The 16570-nt window shown below is 41.6% G+C and overlaps 1 protein-coding gene across 1 annotated transcript in view; it reads left to right on the top strand.

Annotated features, from left to right (window-relative positions):
• The window catches only part of LOC136883488 (uncharacterized), a 597790-nt gene that overhangs the window by 375506 nt on the left and 205714 nt on the right, over positions 1-16570 (top strand). The window contains exon 2 of the mRNA XM_067155833.2: positions 11642-11698. Within this exon, the coding sequence (XP_067011934.1) occupies positions 11642-11698 (57 nt within the window). The remainder of the gene's footprint in view (positions 1-11641; positions 11699-16570) is intronic.

Raw genomic sequence — 16570 nt, 5'->3', positions numbered from 1 at the left:
ACAGACCCCACCACCCGAGCACTGCTTCACTCCTGACTGTGCTATATTACTAGCAGTCTACGCCATCACTTGCTAGGACGAAAAGCAAACTACCGGGCGAGTTGACCGTGAGGTTAGGGTCGCGCAGCTGTGAGCTTGCATCCGGGAGATAGTCTGTGAAAATGGGAAACCACGAAGATGGTTTTTCGTGGTTTCCCATTTTCACACCCGGCAAATGCCACGGCCGCTTTCTTCCCATTCCTAGGCCTTTCCTATCCCATCGTCGCCATAGGATCTATTAGTGTCGGTGCGACGTATAGAAAATAGCAAACAAAAAACAAAAAAAAAACTGGCACTTATCTTGTGATCACTAGCCACACGACCCCCAGGTTTAGATAGATTCTGACCCACACGAATGCGAGTTTCCATTCATTAAACAACACACATAAATACGTTGACATGTCACATGTACATACGAAGTACCCGGAGAAGTAATCACCTATGGAACAAAATTTAAGTGACACTTTCATGATTTATTCTGAGTTAACATCTTGTCAATGTTGCAGTGTCTGTTACCTCCAGCTTATGGATAAGGTGTCTTGAGTCCTCCCAGCTTTCACTCCTGTGGCGACGTACTCAGAGCTTAATAACATAGGTACTGATTCAACGGATAAGTCCTAGCTGATACGAGATCAACACATTTAACGGTTTGAGTTGTTCACAGGGAGATCGCGCGACTCAAAGGACGCCCACTGAGGTAGGAACTTGTCGTGGCTTTCAGAACCGTCATCTGGAGTCGATGATGAGGAGCCCTGGAATATCTGTATCTACTGTATATTGCGAATACTGCGTGTTGAAGCGCCTCAGAGGTTCTCTTCTCGGAACTTGGCCTGCTCTCTCTCTCTCTCTCTCTCTCTCCCTCTCTCTACTTGTCAGGCAAATAACAGCGCGGGTTGTCTGGTAGACGTAACATGGTTATGTCTCAAAACTCACGAGTCCCAAAACTCACGGGCTAAAATTAGTAACAAATAGTCTCAAAACTCACGAACACAAACTGGTCGCTAAAGTAAACATTCTAATGAGTCCCAAAACTCACGAATACAAACTGGTCACTAAAGTAAACATTCTAATGAGTCTCAAAATTCACGACTCCGGACAGCAGGTGCTTGCGATGACCGCAGGAGGGACGAGCTGCGCGATGAATCACGCTTCCCTTCAACCCATGTTTTTCCACCGACTTTTAGCATGGTATTTCCCACGTACTATTAACAGGAATTATCATCCTACCAAAGATCAAATTCCCCAAGTGTAACACTGATCTTTATTTAGTTATTTTGCTTGGTGCCATCGAACAGTGCACAACATGCAATTCATTTCTTCACAAAGAGGTAAAATAAATTTAGTGTACAATGGTTATAGGTTTTACAAGCAACGAGAGAACAAGTCGGGCGAAACAGTATGGTTTTGCTATAAAAGACTGTCATCCGCGTGTGCCGGTAAAGTGATAACTGCAAGTGACAATAGTGTTTTTAGTGAAACAGTCCACCAGTGTGTACCTGATGAAGCAAGCCTCGATGTGTACAAAGCAGTCAGCCAGGCCAAGAAACGAGTTCGCGAAGAACATGAAACATCAGTTACACAGGTAAGTTAAACATTTTTTTTTTTTTTTACATGTTGGTTACGTCGCACCGACACAGATAGGTCTTATGGCGACGATAGAATAGGGAAGAACTAGGAGTGGGAAGGAAGCGGCTGTGGCCTTAATTAGGGTAAAGCCCCAGCATTTGCCTGGTCTGAAAATGGGAAACCACGGAAAACCATCTTCAGGGCTGCCGAAAGAGGGATTCGAACCCAGTTGCTTGCCCCTGAACTCGCAGCCAACTCACTCGTTTTTATTTTTGAAGAGTCCGCAGACGAAATTAAAGACCGTTAAAAATCGCGCGCGTGTCTGCTCGTGCATTGTAGCTAACAGCCTGTTATCTGTGTCGTTTCAATAGAAATTGAGCCGATGACCTAGGTGTTAGGCCCTTTCAAACAACAAGCGTTAATAGAAATGGTTTATAAATTATATTTGTTCCGAGTAAGTAAGTACTTAAGACATATTGGTACTATTGGTTATTACTGTAAGTTAGGTACAAGAAAGAAAGGATAATATTTTTTGTTACAGGTCTACACAGAAGAATTTGAATCCTTGCAGCAAAGAGGATATGAATTTATCACCAGGGTACCTCAATTTTCCAGTATAAAATCATCACTCTACAGGCACCGAAAAAAAAGCCCAGGGAGTCCAAAAAGAGCCAAAACATCGAAACGACATTAATTTAGATGAAGACACTCTACGCATGACCGATGGCAGTACATTTCTTCTTGCAGACAACAGGGATGGAGAAAGAATATTAGTATTTTCAAGCGCAAAGGGAAGAGAATGTCTCAAAGCGCATAGGACATTTCTAATGGATGGTACTTTCAAAAGTTGCAGCAGCCAGTTTTCACAGCTATATACAATACATGCTGATCTTGGAAGCACCAGCGAGGAAACAAACATAACACCTGTCATATTTGCTCTTCTCCCTAATAAGACCACGGGAACATACGCTAGATTATTTAATATCATAAAACATGAGATCCCAGAATGGAACCCAAATGAAATAAACGTCGACTTTGAGGCAGCCGCTATCAAAGCAATAAAAGAAGTATTTCCTTCTATCAAAGTGCAAGGATGCTTCTTCCATTTATGTCAAAGTCTCTGGCGAAAGGTTCAGGAAGTCGGCCTCACTGAAGCCTACAAAACGAATCAGGAAGTCCGACAAACAATTACAATGTGTGCGGCACTTGCCTTCCTACCGCCTGAGGATGTAGACGAGGGGTGGATCTACATTCATAGTAACGCCCCCGAAGACCAAATGTTGACGATATTTTTTGACTATTTTGTCGATCATTGGCTACAAAATCTACTAGTTCCAGTGGAAACGTGGAACTGCTATAACAGAAGACACAGAACAAACAATTCTGTGGAGGGGTGGAATCACCAAATAAACAATGTTCTGGGAAGACCTCACCCTCGAATAAAAAACTTAATAAAAGGGCTTAAGCAAGAAGCTGAGAAATCAGATAAGAAGATTATGAGGATTGAGTTGAACCTAGAGGGTTTAAAAAGAAGAAAGAAATACTACCAACTTGATAAGAGGATCGAACGAAACACAAAAAAATATGAGGAGACAAGAGATGTAGGTGCATTTCTGAGAGTCACTTCCTTCATCCTTAAGATGGGTTAGACAGAAAGTAAATCTTTTCTTGTTAAATTAATCATGTAAATATGTAGATAAAAGTAATGGAAATAGTGAAAAAAGACCAATTGAACCAAATTAAGCATACTAAACCAATTGACAGAAATATATAAATAGTAAAAAAATATAAAAATACATAAACATAAAATGCATTGAAAAAGACAAAGCTTTACAGCGGCTTATGGAACTAGGCCTTCATTTGAAAGGCCGAGTGCGGTTATCCGCGCGGGTCCATGGCGTCCGTGGGTTTCTCAACCCCCTGTCGCGTATACTTTGTATGAGGCTACACGACAGGCCCACCTCTTGATGAGAGAGGTGCCAATTACAAGAGGGCACGCAGTTCCGGCTGGCGCTAACAATGGACCTTGTCACAAAATTCCGATTAAATTTTCAAATATCTACAGTCGTTATGTGGGTAGGTTGTAGTGATTGAAAAATCGAATGCAAATTATTCGCTTATTCGATTATTTAATTTTATTCTATTAATCCATTTGCTTAATTTTTCGTTTATTCAATTACAGTATTTCTTCGATTCGATTATTTTTTCGATTATTCATTTGAAATTCCATTCGAATGACTAGGGCAAATAGATAGTGAACGTTTTCGAAATAATGGCACGAAAAGTAATTCTAACGTCATCAACTCATCAATCTCAAAATCACCTATCTCCACCCCCTTAAAGGAATTGCACGGGTAGGACGAACGGTCTCTGATAAGCTTTCCGAGAATAAAGCGAACTCATGCTGCTCACGTATGAATGAGTCGTGCACTCAGATGACATTACATAAAATGCAAAGATTAATATATTGCATCACGCGCCCACGCCGTTACGCGAAGTGCAATGCTATAGTATTGGCTACTTGGCTCACCAAATTTCTCAAGTCGTAAATTAAAATGCGTCAGAATTTTCTATGGCGAAGTCGTTGGTCGCTATCTTTGAAATGATTTCGCTAAATAACTTCAAAGAGACTCCAGATCGATGATGATGGTGATATTTAGTGATTTTGGTTCTTTCCCACGCCAAGAAAAAGTGTAAATGGTCAATACAAATCAGTAAGGGTTGAAAACAATGAATGTTGGTGGTGGTACTGTAAAATGAAATGGTGTATGGCTTTTAGTGCCGGGAGTGTTCGGCTCGCCAGGTGCAGGTCTTTTGATTCAACGCCCGTAGGCGACCTGCGCGTCGTAATGAGGATGAACTAATGATGAATACAACACATACACCCAGTCCCCGTGCCAGCGGAATTAACCAATGATGGTTAAAATTCTTGACCCTTCCGGGAATCGAACACGGGACCTCTGTGACCAAAGGCCAGCACGGTAACCATTTAGCCATGGAGCCGGACTTGGTGGTGGTTATTACTGTTTTAACGGGAAACCTAATACCGTAGGGGTTCGGAAAAGAACAAGAGTTGACTAAGGATAGATGAAAGCAAGTAGACTGCCACAAGTGGGTGGAAGCAATTCCCGGATTCAGCAAAGGGCCCCGAGGTCGCCAACCCACGTTCTCTTGCTCAATCAGTCAATCAATCAACCAATCACTACTGATATGCATTTAGAGCAGTCACCCAGGTAGCAGATTGCCTATCAGTTGTTTATCTAATCTTCTCTTAAATAATTTAAGAGCTCCTGGGGCCCCTTTTTAGTCGCCTTTTACGACAAACAGGGGGTACTGTGGATGTTATTCTGCCTCCCCAACCCACAGGGTAAAATAATGGGTGGTAAATGAAAGAGACAGAGGTGTATAATTATTATTTTTTTTAAAAAAATATTTTGCTGTTGTCTTAAAGCCATTTATAATAATGGCGTGTGGCCTCCGGGGAGGTCTGCTGCAGGTCTTTAGAGTTGACGTCGTACAGGCGATCTGCACGTCTGTGAGGATGAGGCCCTACCTAAGGTGAAGTCTAATGCTGAAGACGGCACGAACACCCAGTCCCCGAGCCATAGGAATTAACTAATGAAAGTTAAAATCTTCTACCTGACCAGAAACCGAACCCGGGACCCCCTGGACCAAAGGCCAGCATGCTAGCTGTTCATGAATAAAGCCGGACGACATCAAATTAAAGTAGGTATATTGCCCGCTGTCAGTAAAAAGAAACTGTCAGTTGGTAGTACTGGGGCTTAGATTCATTATGCGGCCAAGGCGGCATTTACTTTAATAAGGAATTTTATTTAGAGATATACATCAAGACAGTTAATTCACTCATTTAGTTTCAACATTTGGAGATTCATTTGGAAAAAAGGCGTGTTTCTATTTTTCGTAAGAGTTCATCTATTCGCTTATTTCAGTCGATTATCTACCCGACACACTTAAAGAGAAAAATTTATTCATGGCGCATATAACTGAATGATATTTGAAACTCATTCCATTATTTGATTTGATTATTCATTCATCATTATCATCATCATCATCATCTGTTTACCCTCCAGGGTCGGCTTTTCCCTCGGACACACAGCGAGGGATCCCACCTCTACCGCCTTAAGAGCAGTGTCCTGGAGCTTCAGACTCTTGGTGGGGGATACAACTGGGGAGAATGACCAGTACCTCGCCCAGGCGGCCTCGCCTGCTATGCTGAACAGGGGCCTTGTGGAGGGATGGGAAGATTGGAAGGGATAGGCAAGGAAGAGGGAAGGAAGCGGCCGTGGCCTTAGGTACCATCCCGGCATTTGCCTGGAGGAGAAGTGGGAAACCACGGAAAACCACTTCCAGGATGGCTGAGGTGGGAATCGAACCCACCTCTACTCAGTTGACCTCCCGAGGCTGAGTGGACCCCGTTCCAGCCCTCATACCACTTTTCAAATTTCGTAGCAGAGCCGGGAATCGAACCCGTGCCTCCGGGGGTGGCAGCTAATCACGCTAACCACTACACCACAGAGGCGGACGATTATTCATTCGATTATTTAAATAATCGGATAGAAGTTATTGGATTATTAAAAGTATTCCATTATCCCATCACTAATAGGGTGGACGTTTATCCATTCAAAGAAGAACTGGCCCTGCTCGTGAGTTTTGAGACTGGCCCAGGTAGAGAAACCTGTTCTTACTAATCCTCTTCCTGGAATTCGTGAGTTTTGAGACTGGCCAAGGTAGAGAAACTTGCTCTTATAAATCCTTTTCCTGGAATTCGTGAGTTTTGAGACTCGTGAGTTTTGAAACTCGTGAGTTTTGGGACGACACGCGTAACATAACATACAATATCCCGGAGCATTTAGGATAATTATTAATACTAATACTAACCGGGCCTGGCTCAAGACAATGGATATTATGATCCATTGTGAGCTCATCTTGATACTGACCAAAAACCTGCCTTGTTTTCTTTAATAGCCCACCTCTTTCTCTTGTTAGACATGTAATCCTTCCCCCAGAGGTCATGCGTTTCATTCGAGTTCCCCCGGCCTTCCACCAGGGCTTTCTGTTCATTACGACGATATTTACAGGATCAAATGTGCATTACTCGACCCATCATGTCTTAGTTACGTACTGCAAATCAATCTTCTTCTTCATTTTCGTTCAGACCAGGGGTAAGCAACCTTGTAAGCATGAAGAGCTATTATCGAAAATGTGTTTTACTCTGGTGCTACCAAGAAAATTTTAAATTTCAGCATTCATCTTTTAAAATGTATTTCGAATGGGAAGATGAGAACACCCTCTGATTGATGAGCGAGGTGAGGGCTCCGGGTTGGATCTCGCAGGGACGCTCTAGCTCGGGGACTGGGTGTTTGTGGTCGTGTTAATACAAATCTCTATTTACTCGCAACCTACAACACATACCTCCTCATACGATTGGCCTTAGGAAAGTCAGCGCGCCGTAAAACTAAGCTTAGGCCTAATCTATATTGGTGACGACCCTATATATCTGGGAAGAGGACAGGGAAAAAGAAGACGTAGTGACAAGTAAAGAGAAAAAAAACCCACATATTTTAAATGAAATAAACAAAGCCCAAACCATACCATTCTAAAGTTAAAATACTTGAGCCTAAAATTATATAGTGAAGCCATTGTTAAAAATGATGTATAAAACATATGAGTAGAATCACTTAGAGAGCTCTCAAATCTATGTAATGTGAATTGTTTAAGTTACGAACTTTACTAATGTGAAGCTGCATAGTATCAGCCAGCTTGATGAAAATCGCTATACGTGGACAGTTATCAAGAAATTGGTATTTTGACCTAAAATGCTTGAAGGTGTAAGATGACGTACAATAGACGCAGATTTCCAAAGCGCACTTTCTGCAATGTTCCAAAATGTATATCCATAACAAAGAGGTTCAATTTCAAGTAATTCTCGACAACCAACAGTGACGAGGTCAGGTATGGAATTAATGAAGCCTCATCTAGCGTCGAGGATAGGAATTGTGCCGGCTATCGAAGCCTGTCGCACCCCCCTGGGGCAATGATTAATGACTGACAGGTGAAATGAAATGTTAATGGAGAGTGTTGCTGGAATGAAAGATGACAGAGAAGACCGGAGTACGCGGAGAAAAACTTGCCCCGCCTCCGCTTTGTCCAGCACAAATCTCACATGGAGTGACCGGGATTTGAACCACCGAACCCAGCGGTGACAGGCCGGCGCGCTGCCGCCTGAGTCTCGAAGACTTGTTTTTTTATAATTTATCAAATGAAAATATGTCTTTAAAAGGTACAGAATATAAAGCGGGCCATAAACTCTGTGAAGAGCTCAGACCCTGTTTATGCCGTAAATGTGCAGTCTTTACTTTATGTTGACACTGTTGCTCAGCTGTCTGTGCTGAGCGGCTCAGACGGTAGAGCTCAAATTGGCAGGTTCGACCCTGACTCAGTCAGGTGCTAGGTCTGCCTCGTTTCGGTACATTTAACGGGTCGTGAAAGAACTTCTACTGGAGGAACTTCTGGCTCGTCGGAGTCCCCGAAAACTGAAACCGAAAAATAAGTAGTTAGTGGGATGTAAAATATGTAGGATTATTATTGTCCGATTTAAATAATGTTACACGTGAAGCAAAAAAAAAAAAAAAAACCCACTGCCTCTCTTTGGATTTCAAAGTCTCTCTCAAATAGTTATTGATAATTACGTTGCGTAACATCTTAGAAAATGCTTACTTAATACACCTATAACTACCCATGCGAGTACTTCGTACTTCCGCGCTTAGTTGTGAAATGTTAAAGATATTTACAAGCATCATTTAATAAGTTTTTAAAACAGTGAAACGCTACAAACCTGTAGGCCCTACATGAGAAATACTATTTATAATAATACCTAATGACTCGACTGTACAGACTCCTTTTAGAGAAACTTTTGTATGCATTACCTGGTCCGGAACCGCACTGGTGGTGTAAAGTCTTCACCGTGGTTAGTCGGTTCGAGTCCCGTTGATAAAAAAAAAATCACCACCAGAATGTGGGCCGGCGGATTGGTGGAGCTTATAATCACTACAATGTGTGCCAAAAGCTTGCATTCAATTCCAAACTTCTCTGCAGGGTTGATGGATATGACGCTGTTGATGGAGCCTTGAGCAGACCTGTTGGCGTTATCCGACAGGAGTAAGCTATGTACCGACAACAGACTTCACCGGCTCCTACCACCACCACTACCAGACGCGCAGGTTGTCCATGGATGTCAAGACCAGCACCAGGCGAACCGAAAATGTCCTCGGATACTCCCGGCATTAAAAGCCATACGCTAAATAAATAAGAACCTGGCCGGAAATCGAACCCGGGGCCTCCCTTAAGAGGCAGGCTTGCCACGGGGCCAGTACGGTGTAGAAAGAAGTTGTTATAAATTGTGTCGTCGAAAGAGAACGAGGAAACGACTTCTGTGAAATTGCTGCTGTGTAAATGACGCAGTGCAGAAGCTTTGTGTCTTGTGTAGGTAGAATATGGTAGAGCAGAAACAGTTCCCTGGGGCGACTGCCAGAGCCCACAGCTCATGAAACAGGGGAACACAGCGATTAGTAATTAATGGGACAATGAAAAGCAGGAATGCAATTAATTTTGTTGAAGCTTTTAAACTCAACAAAGGCATACTTTTTATTCTATGTACTTAAAATCCTCAGCGGAGGAAGATTATTTGACTAGAGCTGTGAGGTTTTTTTCCTATCACTGATGACCTAGTGTAAAATAAGGCAGACACACACAAAAGATCAGATCGTGTGTGGTCAGTTCTCGTCAGGCAGGTATGACGACTTGGTTCTTTTTTCTCCTTCATTCAATTAGCAGAAGGTGCTTACGTCACAGATACCTGATCAAACACTAGGCAGTTCGTGGCGAATGGTCAGGCTAGTGGCCTTTTTCTGGCTCGGGTAGTAGGCCTACAAAACTTACGCTAATGTGCCGACTTTCTTCAGCCGACAATTTCGCACAACGTAGTGGCTTTCATTTCGAGGCGATTCCAACTCAGCTTTGTCCCCGAGGATTACTTGGGTTTGCGATCGGGTCCGCGACTAACTGCTTAGCATGCTGGCCTCTGACCCGATGAGTCCCGGGTTCGATTTTCGGCTGGGTTCTTTTCTCTGGCTTGGAGACTGGGTCTTGTGTTGCATCGTAACCAGTCCTCATAGACGTGCAGACGTCAACTCGAACGACTTGCACTATGCCGCTCCGTAGGCCATACGCCATTATTATTATTATTATTATTATTATTATTATTATTATTATTATTATTATTATTATTATTATTATTATTATTATTATTATTATTGTTACGGGATTACCCGTGGAATGCAGAGGTGAAAGAAGGTGCGCGCTGGAATGGGTATAACTTACAAAGCTGAGATATTGATTTAAATTGCATTAAAGGTTATATTTTCAAAAAGAGCAAAACAATTTTCACATAAAAGTTCAGATTTTAACGAGTAACAACAACTCAAATCAGGTACAATACCAGGAAAGCCAAGATTTAGAGATATTTTAACAATCTGGGCCACAAGCCCTAATTTTTACAATTTCTGAGCACTCAGCTCACAATCACATATTACCAAACGGCAGAAATCCCCTCATTACGTGGAGCACTTGCTCCCACCTAGCACTGTCAGGCCTCCTAGAGGCACATATCCAAACACAAGAAAGAGCTGACCCACTCTCAATATTTCAAGCCTATCAAAGGCCACAACGGACTTTACTATTAACTGCCCTCAAGGCACACTTACAAAGAAACAGGGGTATCTTGTACCCAACATAATGGGCCGTAGTAGAAAAATAATAGGTTAAGTTAATGGCCCGCAACACCAAGTAGAATGGAGGCGAGTACTTGCACTCCTACATGAAATCTTTTAAAACCTAAGAGGCACTAGGCCGATGAACCAGGGGCTATTCCCAAACTATGGAGGTGACTCGTATAAGAAAATTTAATACATTAAGGAAGAAAAAGTTACCAAAACATAGTCACCTCAAGGCAAAAATGAAAGGGAGCTCGAGAGGGTAAAGCACTCTCTATCCCCGATTTACAGGTAAAGTTATGTGAAGTTTTACCAAAGCGACGGCAAATTACTTGTTTTCAAGATAGGTTACGTAATAAAGGTTTCGGACCATCCCCGCGGGTTAAACTGCTGAGCTAGCAAGAAATAAAGATGGTTAAGTGGCCATTACCTTGTTGAAGAGCTGCTGTCGGATGAAAGAGGCGCTTCCCGCCTCCTGCTACACTTCTACACTTCTATACACAATGCTAGATGTAGTTCGAGTGGCCGAGAGACAGGAAAATCAGCAGTTTTTATACTCTCGGGGAAGATTCGAGACCTTTCATGAATAATTAAGGCACACCGACAGTCATTTATTGGCTGGCTAAAAGTTACACATCAAAATTGAAGAAGAAAGACACGATTGGTCAAAAATTAATTACAGAAATAATTGATTGGCTAACTTCAAAACTGGCGGAAAGAAAAGATTTATATTGCCAACCCACAAATGAAAGAACGAAATTTAGTAAAGAACAAACTTATGAATACAAGATTTCTTCAAATAAAGTTCTTCCACTTCGCACCAGGGTGCATGGTCATAGTTTTTTTTTGTAGATCCATCTATCAGAGAATGTCCACACTTCTTGATCAAAACAAAACAAGTTGAACTCCACACAGTACTGACAACTTCGTAATCACAAAATTTACGGTAGTGACATCTTCTGAGAAAACTTATGAGTTGATACAGTTGTAGAGGAGTACTTTAAGGCGGAAATTCAAATGTGCGGCGTAGAGGTGTACCAGCCGGTACAATTATTATTATTATTATTATTATTATTTATTATTATTATTATTATTATTATTATCCTCGTCTCCTCAGACGAGAACACTTAGACGATAGTGAACTCTGTCCTGTCTCAATGTGCTCTAATACCTTGCTTTGTGTCGGTAGATTTGACATACTTGCTACCAATAGATATTAATGATGTGTTTCTTCCTTGTTGCAGTTTTCCAATGGCCCAAATCGAGGATCGCTGTGTTTGCAAGGTCCCGACTGTTTCATGGTGAGTAACTTACTCCTTACTAACTATTTTTAAGTGCATTACTTATTTTTTTCCCTTCATATATTAGTTGTCATATTTGGGCAAACCTGTTTGATTTGCCTTTCCAGCATTGTATTAAGATATTTTCAGATTATTAGCACATTGGTTATTTCTCCTGAGCACGCTATCAGGAACGACTTCTTGTGATGTTAGAGGCCATCTTGGAGTTTCACATTCAGGATTATCATCTCCGTTCTGTCATCAGTTGTATGAGATTGTAGTTGCCCGTTAGTGATCTGGTCTACCTGCAGTAGGTTCCTCATCTCTTTACACACAACACTTGGTAACTTCCAATCGGACATCACGTTGCGCACTTGCCGGAGTGCCTATTTAAATTTTGATTTCTTGTGTTAGCAAGCATCTTAACGGCTTCAAACATGACGCAGTTTCAAAGGTTAATAACGCGTTGTGGTGCTTTATTGCTTGCTGCTTATCATCTATTTTATTTTCTAATGGTTATTTTAAGGCGATACTCCTTGATTACTTCGTTGATACCGTTCAAAAGAAATTGAAGGTCTTCTAAAATGTCAGTAAATATCACGTTGTCATCTGCATAGTGAATGATGAGTACTTTTTTTATTCTGAGATGATGTGAATCTATTAGGTGAAATATTTACACCCATTAAAGCTGTTATTGATACATTTTTTCTTGTTTACGCAAATAATTTATAAACGGTTACGGAAGGTAGAAACAAAAGCTATTAATCTTGACGGTGACACATCTTATTCTTAGGGCCTGTACCACGACTGTCAGGTAAACAGCCAGATCCGTAGGCTGCAGTTTTGCAGACTAGAAGTTAAATATTTTCTTGCGTACTACCAACGGATTTTAACGACCGTATTGTAATGCGGAAGATGTAGTAACATTTTTATTGGGTTGCTAATACGGTTACTGAAAATATAGTGAAATTTAGCGCGGTGGTATGCGTGTTCCCTGGTATTTTCGTTCGTTTAGCTCTATTGCTTTTGAAATGGTATTACTAGAACCCAATATCAGACACTTATTAAGCTATAATGTGTAAGTTGAGGTCAAAAACAGAATCAGGACTGAAATCTACACATACGTAGAAATGTTAAGATTAATTAACCATATAACGAACCTGAAACTGTTATAGGAAATTTTTTTTTTTGCTAGGGGCTTTACGTCGCACCGACACAGATAGGTCTTATGGCGACGGTGGGACAGGAAAGGCCTAGGAGTTGGAAGGAAGCGGCCGTGGCCTTAATTAAGGTACAGCCCCAGCATTTGCCTGGTGTGAAAATGGGAAACCACGGAAAACCATCTTCAGGGCTGCCGATAGTGGGATTCGAACCTACTATCTCCCGGATGCAAGCTCACAGCCGCGCGCCTCTACGCGCACGGCCAACTCGCCCGGTGTTATAGGAAATAAAAAGACTAAAAAAAATGTAACCTGGACGCAAAAGTTAAGATTCAGGTTATGTATCTTTTTTTGTCTAGTATTATTTACGAGGATGCGCGTTACGTTGAAAGTAAATTTTATATTCGTATTTAATGCCACTGATGCAGCGTGGGATCATTAATTTTATTATTGATTCAATTTATTGTTTGCTCGTTGAATACGGTAAGTAGTTAGGTGCTTTCTTTTCAATCATCATCATCATCATCATCATCTGTTTACCCTCCAGGTTCGGTTTTTCCCTCGGACTTAGCGAGGGATCCCACCTCTACCGCCTCAAGGGCAGTGTCCTGGAGCTTCAGACTCTTGGTCGGGGGATACAACTGGGGAGTATGACCAGTACCTCGCCCAGGCGGCCTCACCTGCTAAGCTGAACAGGGGCCTTGTGGAGGGATGGGAAGATTGGAAGGGATAGGCAAGGAAGAGGGAAGGAAGCGGCCGTGGCCTTAAGTTAGGTACCATCCCGGCATTCGCCTGGAGGAGAAGTGGGAAACCACGGAAAACCACTTCCAGGATGGCTGAGGTGGGAATCGAACCCACCTCTACTCAGTTGACCTCCCGAGGCTGAGTGGACCCCGTTCCAGCCCTCGTACCACTTTTCAAATTTCGTGGCAGAGCCTGGAATCGAACCCGGAGCTCCGGGGGTGGCAGCTAATCACGCTAACCACTACACCACAGAGGCGGCGTTTCTTTTCAATACATTGTTATAATAGTACCGTAACTGGCAAGCATTTATTTCACTTTAGTATACATACTTAGTAGCAAGTTGTCATGAAGTCAAAGAAATATACCGTAACCTCCTTAACATCCTCATTCGACGGACGAATCGCCATGAACAATGTCGTATACCTTTACTCCATACGTGCGTCGCGGATAGATTTGGAATAGAACCCACGTTTTTTACACAGATTCTAATTATTAGGAAATGTGTACTCTCACCTCTAGTACCCTACCGACTAACATTTAGAAGGTAAAAAATGTTCGACTATTGGGACTCGAACCCACGAAAAGCTGCATAGCAGTAAACGATGTTGCCCTAACGACCACGGCTACCCGTGAAGATCGCTATTATGTTGCTTGTGTGCAAGTCACATAATCAGTAGCAACAACTTGCTAGCATGGGAAATCTTTAAGAATTCGTTGACAGCTGGACAGGAAGCATGGCATACTTTATAAATATATACATAGATTACATTGTAAGAACTTAATTTCGTACAGCATCATGCAGAAGTAGATTCAGTTTGATGTGTAGCCAATAGCCATCTTGATTCTTACAGTAGCGTCCCCGATAGGAGCGTGAACTGCCTCTACCACTTCGGCATAGCTAACCTCGAGAATATTCTCCCAGATTGCACATAAACGGAAGTCGTAGAACGCGTTTCAACCTAACTTCTAGATAAATGTGCAAACTGTCCAATAAATTCATACCGCACTTTTATTTGGCTGTTGTAGTACAGGCCCTTAAAATATAATATTTGTTTCCAGTTAAGTGCTTCGAAAACATCGGTATACGCCGCGTCTGATATCGAACATCGGAAATCGCTAATGGAAGAAATGTGGTTTCTGAGTCTCGCAAATTGATGGTAACTGCGGTAGTACATCAACATTATAGCAGTAATCGTAAAGCACATCGGTTTCTTTGGCATGACGTCTTAGTAGCACAGCTTTTGCTCGATGCAATTACCTGTGTTTTACTACTCAGTCTTCCAGCTGCAACTCACAAGAAGTAGCAGCAACAGCATTCTTATATGATATATGTAGTCAGTAAAGCCTTATTGCAATAATTAGTCTTCCCGTAAATGAATCTGTTGACGAACATTTGAGCCAACTTATATGCATCATGTATACATAGGTAATTAGGAGTGGCACAGAACCAACTGGTACGGCCTCTTCTCTGTTCCAGAAATGACTCACGTCCACGATTACCGTGTTTTGCACATATAATAGTGCATTGCACGGAACCATTTCTAAAATATAGAATTTGAAAGATAAATGGTAGAGTAAGAGGTATTGAGAAATAGAGAATCATGCCAGAATGTAAGACCGAGGATCATTATTAGAATTTGTGTAATTAGCGACACCAAGAAACAAATATATTGGTAGTGAATCAGAAATGAAGAAGAAATTCCTTGTTAATCTATCAACTGGGGAAGGCGTCAAAATTATTTTTGATATAATAAAACATAAAACAAACAGTAAAGTGCACAATTAATGGTAGGATTCATGTCTGTCTTAGTATATATCATATTATTTGTCATCTCGGACTTAACAATTTTGATAACGTGCAAAGAAGAAATAAAACACTACTGGGATGTAATTACAATTTGTAATGCACATGGTAATAGGCGCAAATCATTGTAATAACGATTATTATGAAATGCATATATCAAAACAATTCGCGTGTCGTCATCCCGAGATAGGACGTGCGTTGTATGTTTCACCCTCCTCCCAGTAGCGCTTTCTTCTATGGTTTATAAGTCCGAAATTCTGAGTTCAAGTTTTCTTTCAAGTTTAGAATATTTTTCAGGCGACACGAGAGTGTAATGATTACCGATATTTATATTTAAGTTGTTATAATTATTTAATGGTAATTTATTCACGCCTGTAATTAAAGTGGTTCTCCTTTACAGCACACAGTAGATTGTTTTCACTGGCGGTTCGATGTCGATGACATCCGCTGCTGCCGTTCACCGTTCACCTCGGTGGGCTATCCCCGCTGTTCTTGATTTTTGCTGTATCGATTTTTAAACTCGAAGTTCGATATTGGTCAGAGTGGGGGCCCTTCACTTTGAGGACGTAATACGACTGTTCACCCGAATCTCTAACGATCTATCGGGCAATTGCCGTGACCCTGTTCAGTGATGTTGGCTCTTCCAATCGGAAATAGATTTAATACTTTCCAGGCCCTTACACAGTGGTCGGGTGAGACATTTTCACTTCAACTTTAAACTACTTCACCTGAGGGTTGATACAACTGTTGCAGTGTAACATTTCATGAACGAGGTACTCATAACGGGACAAGTCTTTAAGTAGCAGAAGCATTCTCTGTAAATCACATCTATTTTTATGTCCGACAGCTGACATTTTGAGTTCTGCACTCGCCGATGGAATATCGTGGGTTATAAAACTCTTAATGAGAAACACTTTTAATGTTCTCTTGATAAAGTCCTTATCATGTTTACGAGTATGGAGTCGTCATAAACACCATGTTGGGTTTAAAACCTTGAGAGCGAACTACTCGTAATGTTGGGACATAACGTTAACAATTTGTATCTTGCTGACTTTATACTTAATGATTGCTATCATCACTCACAAAGTACACTTTACAGCCTATCTGCTGCACCATCCCATACCAGCTTCAGACCGGTTATTCGACCGTCTAAGTGAGGTCCACTAAACTACAGGGGCAACGTCA

This window comes from Anabrus simplex, chromosome 11, assembly GCF_040414725.1.
Source record: "Anabrus simplex isolate iqAnaSimp1 chromosome 11, ASM4041472v1, whole genome shotgun sequence".
NCBI classification, from domain to species: Eukaryota; Metazoa; Arthropoda; class Insecta; order Orthoptera; family Tettigoniidae; genus Anabrus; species Anabrus simplex.
The sequence above is the reverse complement of the archived record's forward strand: the minus strand, read 5'-3'. Positions and strand labels throughout refer to the sequence as shown.